A 12490-nucleotide genomic window follows, 5' to 3' on the forward strand; every position below is an offset into this window, starting at 1 on the left:
TATAAATTTAAATCTCACCCTTCTGATAATCAATGCACTTCATTTTCCTTAGAGATTCAGAACATTTATTTGAACTGATTTAAATTTTTATTTCACACAAAACTATTTTCAGATTAATCAAAAACAGATGCAAATTTCTATTTTTAGAGACACAAGAAAATGATCATTTCCAGTTGCTGCTAAGTTTACTTTAATAGAGCATAAGAAAAATTCATTATACAATGACAGATACACATATATATGAACATTTCTACCACTGTTGAAGACACAGAAAACGTTTTAAAAAAGTTCAAATAACTACAGCAAATCATATTTTCCAAATGCGAAACCTACAAAGTTGACCAGATACAAAAAAAATTCACAAACACAGAAATCTTCTAATAAAACTAAAATATGTGACCGATTCATCTACTGTGAATCAAATTAGCCAAATTGTAACACACAATACAGAAACAATGTCAATGAATGTGAAGGATTTTCTTTCATCATAAAGTATGTGCGAATATACTCTTTATACAAAATACATTGCCGATCAACTTCTCATTCTAGTAAAATTTAATTTTAAAAAATAATAATTCTATAGATAAAACATTTTTGATATCTAACCCTCTATATAGTACTACTTTACCACACTCCAACTCCAGCCACATCGCCAAACTGCATTTGTCAACCGATAGAGCTGGGTGGGAAATGAAGGCCAGATGGTTGCCTTAGGCTCAGTAGTTAAAGATCTTGTTTTTCTATGTTCTTCCCCCGGATCGTAACCTTAGACCCTGATAGCAACCTTAATGGTGGAACATGAGCATCTTGCCACTGCACCACTCGGGTTTACCTTACATATACTGGAATTTATCAAATCAAAATTTGCATCTGCATTCAGGTAAATATGATACTCTTTGCCAATACATTATGAGGAAAATTTATAATACAATCAGTATATACACACAGTATTATAATACAGTTTTAACGTATAATATACACTATGGGAAACATAATACAGACACATACCTACATGTCTTTTCTTGCATATAATTTAGGTTACAAGATAAAAATATTTGCTAAAATTAAACTTTCAGTCAAATAACCAACAAGTTAATGGGCATGAAATTAGAGCTTTAAAAAGCTGAAAATTCTGAGAGCATACAAAAATGTTAAAGCCACTTGTGCTCCACCTTTCAAACTACACTTTGTTGCAACCGGAATGCTATATTCTGCATGAAATGCAATGTGCGGTACAATGTCATTTGACGTACTTTTTGAAGAGTGGGATAAATTTCTCCCGAATCAATGAATAGATATAAATTTAAGAAAATTTGATTCAGGATAAGAGATTTTCATGACGGGAGTAACTTTTGGGAAAAAAAATTAATGTCATAGGTACCATATACTGCATAATAAAGACATTTCCATAAAAAAAAAAAAAAGGCAGTGTTGAATATATCATGGTCTATCAAAATGTTCTTAATGTATAACAAGCACTCAATAGTGTATGTGAACTACGTAATCTTTTTTTCTAATTTTAAACAGAAAAACATTCAAGTTACATATTAAAATTTACCTTTGAAACTGTAAAAATACACTGATTATGAAACATGATCACAAAGATTTTCTCCACTTAATAAAAATTTACTTTAGTATTAACCCCTGAGCGCCATCTCACGTACCCAGTATGCACAATTAAATTGGAGTGTGTCGCTGTCATATGTACTCAGTACTTTACGGTGGCTAACTATCTTAATTTTTTTTATCTACATTATTTCATGATCTCTGCATGTTTGGTATTATTTGGAAGCAGAAAAATATGGTTTAATACAATTGTAACTATTATATTATTTTCATTTATATTTTATTATGATTGATGAATGTTTGCTGCTTACCATGTGGGGATCTGAGATATTAAGAGCATGTTTCAGCCCGTTGAGCTAAAATGCCATGTATAACTATCATAAAGAGCATGTTTTAACCCTGTTAAGCTAAAAATGTTCTGTATAATTGAGTTCTTTACAGCCACAAGTGTGAGTTAATCCGATTTTTGGCAGGGGTAAAAGAAAAAACAATTTTACCATAAAGGAAATATAAATTTTTAGGTAATACAAGTGAAATACTATATAATATTATAAACAAGATGTTATTTTATACAAAAATTTCAAATTAATTCAATGATTAGTTAAAGTTTTTTTACTCAACATCTGCAAAACAAGTGATTCCATTTAAATATTCTCCGACCTACAAGATGGGATTCGCTTACATCTCCAGGCTTGAGTGGTGGAGGAGGGGGGGAGGAGTAAGGCATACCGACAATGCTGCCACAAAAATTACATTTACATTAAATTGCAAGATAGATATATACAGTAGTTTCAAATATTTTCAATATATTCCATGGTATATAATAATGTTCAAGGAATGAGAAGCAAGCACATTTAATAAAAATGGAATGTACTGCAATGACTATCAAATCAAAATAATTTTAATGCAAGATTTTTAATATGAAAATTGCCTTTCTTTTCACCTATATACATGACGACATAAGCAATTGAAGAGAATTGTCAATTTTAATGCACTCAATTTTTTTTTTCTATATAAAAAATAAATAGATCCCTGAATATAATTTGCAAATTTGTAAGACGTGTGAAAATTTATAAATACATTTCAGAGTCATACTTTATCTGTACAAATTATGTACATATACATATTTTAAATTGTACTTAAATTTACTGAATGTGTGTGCTTGGTGTAAAAGTGAAACTATACCTGAATGAATTGAAGTTAAGATTTTGGTTAAAGCAAAACATTAAAACTTACAGCATAATGAAATGAAAAAATATTACTTAAGAAAATTTTCATAAAATCCCTTACAGTAATATTAAAAAATGTGGTAAATTAATCATTATTACTATATATATATAACCTGTAATACCAATGTATTTATATTTAACAAGTATCTGACACATAATCTGTTCTTGCATTACTAGAAAGTCATGCTAAAAAAGACAAAATCAATCAGCTAAAAAATAAATTCATAGAAAAAAAAAAAGTGATGTCACATTAATTAGTATTTATGTACTATGTAATTGCATTCTTGCAAGTACTAAAAAAATGATTAACCCTCTATGGTTCACACTGATAAAACGTATTAGAATTTTTTAACAAATACGGGTGTAAATGGTTGCTGTTAGCATATTTTTAATCAAAACAAAATGCATCAGCACAGCAATTTAATCAATTAGAGTGCATTTCAATACGTTACAATGAAAAATTACGGGTGAAATAAAAATTGACTTTTTTACTGTTATCTATAAACAGGAAAAATCTTACTTAGCAAAGTTAAATATTTTTTACCTGAAATTTTATTTCCAATGCCTTCAATGTGGTAAGATTTTATGAATCTCTGAACAAGTAAACTTTCAACAGCTCTCAAAGAATGACACTGACAAGGAGTCAATTTTTTCTAGAAAGCACTTATATGGCCATACTAGAATGACACTAAAAGATTTAAATTTTTTTTGGTATGTTAGAAAGTACATCGGTACAATAAGTCTTTTGCCCATGTATTTGGTATGTACAGGCCTGTTCAAACATACATAGCACCATAAAGGGTTAAGTTTAAGTATACTAAAATATCATGAACATATTAAACATAATTTCATTATTCAAATCATTTGAAACATCAGTTTAAAAAAAATTTAACTAGTGTACACAACACAAGTTTATGAACAAAAAAGACATTTTTACATAATCACATTTTTACATTTTAATCTTACACACCCAGCTGGGTTTAAGCTACTGTCGTATTTTTTGCAAAATGCAAAAAAGTGGTAGCCACTTTCACAAAAATGCATACAGGAGGTACGGAACGAATAGACATGCAACCATCAATCATTACATTAGCATCGTAGCATTTTGCTAAAGCTTTTCTCTCCATTTTCGCTTTTTTGCAAAAGGAATTTTTCATCTAGCTTAACCCCTGACACCCAGTGATTATCGAAGAAACTTGTTCAAAAATTACTGATATTACAAATGGCTAATACCAATAAAGCACAAATGAATACTAATTGTACCTTATATTGTAATTACCATAAATACTGATCATTCAACTTTGGTATCAAAATACTTGATTATAAATTGAAAAATTAACAAAAAACATTCCAACATTCACAAATTAAATGCAATTTTATGTGCAGTAAAGACGTATAAAGACATCACACTTGCATTAATAGAATGGGAAACAAAAAAAAATGAATTTTTTTCAAACTTAACATAAATAAAAAGAGGAACTTGGTGCCATAAATTGTATGAACAGAAATATGGCAACTTCTAACGCAGGAAAAAAAAGTTGCCAACAAAATCCAGTTACAAATAAAAACATTGAAAAATGAGGTTCACAACCCGAGTCTTTATTATTCAATACTGATAGTGATGGAATTGCAATGACACAACTGATCTATCCTCATTCATAATATAAACAACGTAATGGATGATTATATCAACTATGATGATGATATGAACATAAGATATATTTCATTGTTTACAACCAAATATAGGTTAATGAGTTTACACATTTTAGAGGATATAATGCATCAACATAAAAATTTCAGTTCACCAATATTTCAGTTCAAAACAAAGCAAATCTACTTAGAAAAAGCATTTTACATCCTTTTCCTTTCTGCCTTGCAACATATGTCCACATTAATAGTTTTTAAAATCATCATAGAGCAAAAACGCAATGTATATGCACACAAGAGAAATTCTCAACCTTAATTTCAGTGTGTTAAGCACGTTAATTTTGAAAGTGCTTATATATTTTTTACATATTTCACACACAGTATGTCACCCAAGCTTATTAAATACACTTCCCAGATTTATGTACATTGAGTTTTATGCCATTTTTTCTTTAAAATTTTTCAATTTTTCTTCTGATCTGTTATTGTTTTGCGAATCCATTAAAAACAAAATTTTTTACTGAATATATTGAACTTCATTTTTTTGGGGAGGGGGTTGTCTTACATTCTCTCAAAATTCACAATGTTTAGGTGGCAAACAATGATACAAATGATACATCAACCACCACAAACTATTATATGATGTGATATACACTTCCTAAAAGAATATTTAAGTTGGTAGGAAGTATAGATCCTATGACCCATGAAAGAGTCATACTATATATATCACTCGTAACAAATACATTATCATCTTATACCTCAACAGCTTAAATATAACAGTTTTGCATTTTCCATTGAAAACTCAAACCTATAACAACATTAACTGCATTTCAATGCATTATTAATTGCATTTTATTTGTTCACGACGAAATATCATGGAAAAATTAACTCCACATAAAAATAAATTTTAAATTTTCTGAGTATATTATTCAAACTAACTGAAAACTGTTAATGTTCGAAAAGAAAAAAAAAATTGACATCACATCATGAAAGAAATTATAAAAGCTTTCAAGGGGTGAGCATAATACATAGTTGGAACTCTACCTTTAACAAACAACCAATTAAATCGATCTAAGAAAAACTCTAAAAATATATATAATGTGATTAATATAATGAAAAAAAAAAAATGCTCCAAGTGAATAAGCAACGGCCATAAATACATAGGATGAATAATAGATAAAACTATACAAGAACTTGAAGTCAACACTTTCAATATTATTTTAAATAAGAAAAACAAATCAGATCTCTTTATAAAACTGCAATGCAAACATCAGACCCTTAGTTTGTAATTTGGACCAATTCGCCATCAACCGGCTGATGTTATCAATTAAAAACAAAGACTTGCTATATTCTACATCATATATATTTCAGTTCATATATAACAAAAGACTATTTTAGTTACTCAAAATAGAACTCCATACTATAATTTGATTTTCAAGAAAGTCATACTTCCAAAAGTATACTTAAAGGCAATATTTTGTTCTTTGAATGCCACATAGGAATACAGTCAGACCTGCTTATAACGAGCCCTTGTTTAGCGAGTCTGGATTTAACAAGCAGATTCATTCATTTTGTTTGGTACAATACCAATTGTCTGGCAATTCGGTCACTTTTATAGTGAGCAGGTTTTCATTGTAGTTCAGATTTAACAATCCATTTGAAAAGAACTTGGAATAAAATAGATAAAAATGGAGGAAGTTTTGTGGTTCTTACATTTACCTTTCCTTCCAAGTTTCTTTTGCCCCTCTCATAATATGTAGATAATACACTTAATGAGGGATAAATGACAATCAAATAATTTGATAAAAGGCCCATCACCTCATAAGGTTTGTTGCCAACGTGCAGGAACAAGTAATGCTTTATCTAGAAAGAAGGAATGAGAAGAGAAACTGACCAATCAGACTTTTGAAAAAATGGTTAATTCATCCCTTGTTTCACTTTCAATATAGATAAACTAAACTGAGTGTGATGACGTGATGACCATTAAAGGAATTTGTACTTCCAGTTTCCAGTGTGTTTTCTTTATTTTTTGGGGAAAAAGTAAAGTTTTAACATTAACAGTCAACAATGAAATAAAAATTATGAAGTTGCTAGAAAAAGAGGAAAAAAATGTGTAATGTATCTGTAATGTGTTACATATACTTGCTATATACACTTAATTCCTGAAATTTCTTTCGACTTGATTATGGATTTTCAAGTGACTGGATTTAATGGGTATTTCTGCTGGACATGAGCTCCTTATTATAAGGTCTGACTGCATTTCAAAAATAAAGGAAAGATATATGAAAGTATAGTAGAACTTATGTAATGAACCACTTTGCAGTCATTCTATATAATGAAATTTTTACCAGAATGCTCCAATTTCTATTAATTTTACTCTAAATTGGTAATTGTTTCTATAAACAAATTTTCTTCATAACCAAATGTTTTAATGAAATGGAGCATCTTCATTAAATATAGTCAACTGTAATTGGCAGATTTTTCAACTAGCAAAAATGCAGAATTTAATGGAAAATTTTTTAAATTAAGGCTTAGAAAAATTATATATAGAAACATTCATTTTATTTACATGGAATTACATCACCACATGTGTGGTCTTTATATATTTATCAAGACTACACATAGAAGTCAGTCTTTAGGTTCTTTGTTACAAAATCAAGCATTAGAAATTTGTTTATGACAGAAAGGCTACACACCAGAAATATTTGCGAACACTACATTAAGCACATCAATGAACAGGGGAAATTTAGTTCTTGTTACAACATTTAATATTTCACACAATGAAATATTAAACAAGTTTCATGTATACATATATTTGTGCATTAGTTTTAGAGCAACTATAACAAGTGTATTATTTCGGAACATTATTTTAAAAAAACTATAAACTACCATTTTGAGATTCTTTAGAGAAACTTCAAGTTGTTTTTGTGCAAGCATAGTTATATCAATAAAAATATGCAATACTTCTAGTTTTACTGATCTCAGTACAGATTCACAGGAAGAAATAACTTGAAACAGGTCACTATACAAAAACACAATGGCATTGTTGCGAAAAAGAAAAATGCAGCATTTATTATGACACTAAGCTTCTACCTTGGTAATTTTTTTCGGTTCAGTAGTACCAGTCTCAAGGACTTCCACCTTCTGATATACATTTGGAGAATTAACCCATCGCAACTTATCCTGTGTTTTCCGCCCTTCCACCAGTTTCTTCAGAGGGCTAGAGAAAAATATTATGAATTTCATAAAAAATTATTTTTTTATTCTTAAAGAAAAATGGAAAGGTAATTATAAATTCAACAAATATTTAAATCAGCCAACTCAAATCCACAAATTCAATAAAAATTTAACTCTAAAAAAATTTGCAAAAATTAATTTTCACTCCAACACAAAAATGCCTTTTCTGAAACCCTTTCTCAACTCATTTGTTTCATAAAGTAAAATACAATTTTTTCAGTATGAGAATACACACCAAATAAAATCAATGAGCATAAAAGGTCCTTCCCATAAATAAATCTGTGGTCTTTTCCTATTTGATGAACCTGCTTTTGAAAAAATTCACTGAAATTCAGGACATGGGTCTACATAATGTCATCATCAACAACCATTTTAAATCCACTGCTGGATGAAGGTCTCCCCTAAATTTTTCCATTCTGCTCTGTCTGAAGCTTTAGCCATCCAGTTGACTCCTGCACTATCCTGATCTCGTCAATCCATCTTGCGTGGGGACGCCTTCTCGGACGTTTAACACCACGGGGGTACCACTCTGGAATACTTGTGGTCCATCTGTTGTCGTGTCTTCTTGCTATATGTCCAGCCCATTTCCATTTCAAACGTTTGATTCTTTCCATGATATCATATACCTTTGTGTGGTTCCTTATCCAAGTGATTCGTTTCCTGTCTTTTCTTGTGATGCCTAACATGCATCTTTCCATGCTCCTTTGCATTGTCTGTAGCTTTTGTATCGTCTTGCTTGTTAGTGTCCATGTTTCAGCTCCATAAGTCAGTGCTGGTAGCACACACTAGTTAAAAACTTTTCTTTTCGGAAATAATGGCATGCGACTCTTCAGAATTACGCAGTTTTTGTCAAAAGTGCTCCATCCAGGGGTGCAAGCTCCCCTCATCTATTTTGGAGCAGAAATTTTAAAAATGGAGCAGAACTAAAAACAAACTACACTGAAGAGCCAAAAAAACTGGTAAACCTACCTAATATCGTGTAGGCCCCAGCGAGCATGCAGAAGTGCCGCAACACGACGTGGCATGGACTCGACTAATATCTGAAGTAGTGCTGGAGGTAATTGACACCATGAATCCTGCAGGGCTGTCCATAAATCCTTAGGAGTAGGAGGGGGTGGAGATCTCTTCTGAACAGCACGTTGCAAGGCATCTCAGATATGTTCAATAATGTTCATGTCTGGGGATTTTGGTGGCCAGTGGAAGTGTCTGAAGTAAGAAGAGTGTTCCTGGAACCACTTTGTAGCAATTCTGGACGTGTGGGGTGTCCCATTGTCCTGCTGAAATTGTCCAAGTCCGTCGGCATGCACAATGGACATGAATGGGTGCAGGTGATCAGACAGGATGCTTACGTACCTGTCAGAGTCGTATCTAGACGTATCAGGGGTCCCATATCACGCCAACTGCACACGCCCCATACCATCACAGAGCCTCCACCAGCTTGACGAAGCAATTGGAACCGAGACTCGTCAGACCAGGCAACGTGTTTCCAGTCCTCAACTGTCCAATGTTGGTGTTGTTGGGCCCAGGCGAGGCGTAAAGCTTTGTGTCGTGCAGTAATCAAGGGTACTCGAGTGGGCCTTCGGCTCCGAAAGCCCATATTGATTATGTTTCGTTTAATGGTTCGCACGCCGACACTTGTTGATGGCCCAGCATTTAAATCTGCAGCAAATTGCGGAAGGGTTGCACGTCTCTCACGTTTAATGATTCTCGTCAGTCGTCGTTGGTCCCGTTCTTGCATGATCTTTTCCCGGCCGCAGCGATGTAGTAGATTTAATTTTTTACCGGATTCCTGATATTCACGGTACACTTGTGAAATGGTCGTACGCGAAAATCCAAATTTCATCGCTACCTCGGAGATGCTATGTCCCATCTCTCGTACGGCGACTATAACATCACGTTCAAACTCACTTAAATCTCTATAACCTGCCATTGTAGCAGCAGTAACCGATCTAACAACTATGCCAGACACTTGTTGTCTTATATAGGCATTGCCGGCCGCAGCACCGTACTCTGATTGGTTCCATATCTCTTTATTTGCATACACATGCCTGTACCAGTTTTTTTGGCTCTTCAGTTTATATAATGAACATCCATGAATCAAAATTCTCTCATTTACTCTAAATTGAAAATTCTCTGTGGCATTGACAGAATAAAGCAACATTGTACGGAGACTCGGCTACGTTTAATTTTGCTGTTTTGTTTCTTCACACACTCGTCAATTCATTTTGTTATAACCCTTTAAGACCGGGGAATTTCAGAAAACATGAATGTTTTAAGTGTTTCACTCTTCAGTTTATATCTGCAATATAAGTAATTTTGCTGTGAAATGCCAGAAGTTTTGCCAAAAATGGTTGAAACAAATAATTCTAAATAATTTTCCTTCACAAATTAAAATCTGTTTAAATTTTTCCTGAATTATCTTATCTGTCATTAAAGAAACGACGAATGACGAATAAAAATTATTACTCTTTTCAAATTAAGCAACATGCATACTGAAAACCTAGGCAGCAAGAATTTCTGCTGCTTGAACACCAAAATCTTATTCCTCCTGATATAGCAAAAAAAGTGTGTGCAGAATATAATAAGAGTTTAACGTGAAAAAAAAAATTGGCTTCTCACAGAATTTAAAGGAATTATTAAATTTAAAATCAAAATGCAAAAAACGAGAAAAATATAAATACCTTATTTACTTAAACAATTTCTCAACCTAATAGCATGTTAATAGATTACTTATCACGAGTCGCTTTCAGAAGTTCAGCATCTCAATGACAATTTTTTTTCATATTTTTCATGCCCTTGAACATAACATTTTGTATGTCTTATTCCATTAAAGCATTGGATGGAAAAAATTTTCAATGTTCGAACAGACTTTTATTTATTTGTTAACAATAAACTCTATTGTAATAAATGACTACTATTGTTAAGAACATGCCCCTCCCCCCCCAATGCAGTGGCGGACCGTGCTGCCATATTGGGCGCCGCTCTAGGAGGGGTGCCAAATGGAGTTGAAAGGGTGAAAAAAGCTTTGTTGACCAAAAAAAAAGTCGTCAGTAGTGCCAAAAATAGATTCTGTATGGGTAGAAATTTTTTTCCCTCGAGCCGCTCCTGTTCACAAAAATCCGGATTTTCGCAATGTGAAATTGTCACGATCGGCAACCGCCAACGATAACCACATGACCGCATAGTGGCTAGATGACAAAACTATGAATATTTTTTTTAGCTAGAGTTTTTACAGATCCTATTTTTTCCCAACCATCTCCGAAAAAATTCGGTAATTTAAACGAGTAAACCAATCCCCCTTTTTCAATGTATGCCGTCTTTGAATGCAGGTTGGCAGCCGCGAAATTACCGTTATTTTCAGTACATAACCCGCTGAAAAAAAACGCTCTCCGAAATCGGAAAATTCTACATATGCATTCAGGGACTTTGATAGCCCACCGGTTAACCAATAACAGTATAGGACTTTATACTTCAAGGTAGTAGAACTACTTTCCAAGGTCACGAGATAACGGGATTGTGGTAGATGGTGGGAAGTGAAAAAAAAATTGAAGTTTCTCCCTCCGCATCTTTTTTCGTGTCTCGGAAAGAACGCGTCCCATGAACAAAATGTTCATGCTTCTTTTTCCTGAATTCCGGATATTTGACGCACTACAGTGCATTAGCGGTACCTCCGCGAACCACAAACAAGAATTGGCACAAATGCACAGGAATTCTGCACCTTGGTGCACCATGTAGCAAGAGAACTGTTTCGGTGCAGTTTGGCACAATTGGCTCAGCTCTTTCACCCCTGTCCATCCAATCCCGATCCTTCTGTTTATTTCATTAATGATTCCATTGTCCATGGTAATTTCTTGTGCCAGGTATACATAGCTTTCTACTTCTTCAATCTCTATGTTGTTGAGCAAGATTATCATCTTCAACGCAAATGGATTGAACATAACTTTAATCTTTTGCAGATTCATTTTCAAACCAACCTGAATACTTGCCTTCGCCAATTCTTGATACAAGAATTAGCGAATACATAATGTATATTCTTTTATATGTATAATTTTTATTTTCTTCTGTATTGTTAAATATTTTTGTGATGCGTGTGTTTTTTGCAATTTTAAAAAAATCAATCGCATCTGTAGGCAAGATACGATTGATTTCATGTAGAAATTTAACACAAGAACCACAATAAAACCTCAGTTCATTAAAATTACAGGACAAGGCCACAAAAAGATTGAATTATGTATGGTTTTGACCTCTTTGCTCCAGAAGTACACATATGTGATCATTTTTAACAGTTTTAAATGGTTTTTATATAATAATTCTTTTTTCAAGTTAAGACCCAAGGTACACATGTGTATTTAACTCAAATAGTTCTAGTAAAGATATTGATCGAAATTAATTTTTCTTTTTAAAAAGTATTATGACATACAATAAACCCAAATCAAAAAATAATAATTTAATAGTCAATTTTGGCTCAGATTAGGAAAGGTTTCCACCTTAATTTTTCAAATAATGAAACATACTTTAATCTTCACGCACGACATGAAAACATTATTCCTCTGAACATAAGCATGTTGCCAACTTATATGTATCAAATGGGTTGTTCCCTCAGTTCAATGAAAATCAAAACAGTTTAGATTAGGATGCTAGCTACTTGAATACTACTAATCCACACATGCAACTCCAACATTCCTTTGAAGAATTTGAAACTAATTGGAACATGCTGGAATGTGCTAAGTATGTGCTTGTGATGATGATGACGACGTAGATGATGAAGACTAACGTGAAGATGACCGTTTCTGAGGAATGTGTGTTATGTGTTA

At 32.6% G+C, this 12490-nt stretch overlaps 1 protein-coding gene across 3 annotated transcripts in view; it reads right to left on the reverse strand.

Annotated features, from left to right (window-relative positions):
* The window catches only part of LOC149076987 (protein hu-li tai shao-like), a 62449-nt gene that overhangs the window by 23093 nt on the left and 26866 nt on the right, over positions 1-12490 (reverse strand). For all 3 annotated transcript variants that reach the window (XM_089244718.1, XM_089244717.1, XM_089244716.1), the window contains exon 9: positions 7533-7659. In XM_089244718.1, the coding sequence (XP_089100844.1) occupies positions 7533-7659 (127 nt within the window). The remainder of the gene's footprint in view (positions 1-7532; positions 7660-12490) is intronic.

This window comes from Pholcus phalangioides, unplaced genomic scaffold (genome assembly GCF_987345545.1).
Source record: "Pholcus phalangioides strain wild (caught in Gottingen) unplaced genomic scaffold, Ppha-v1.0 ptg000015l_1, whole genome shotgun sequence".
Lineage (NCBI taxonomy): Eukaryota > Metazoa > Arthropoda > Arachnida > Araneae > Pholcidae > Pholcus > Pholcus phalangioides.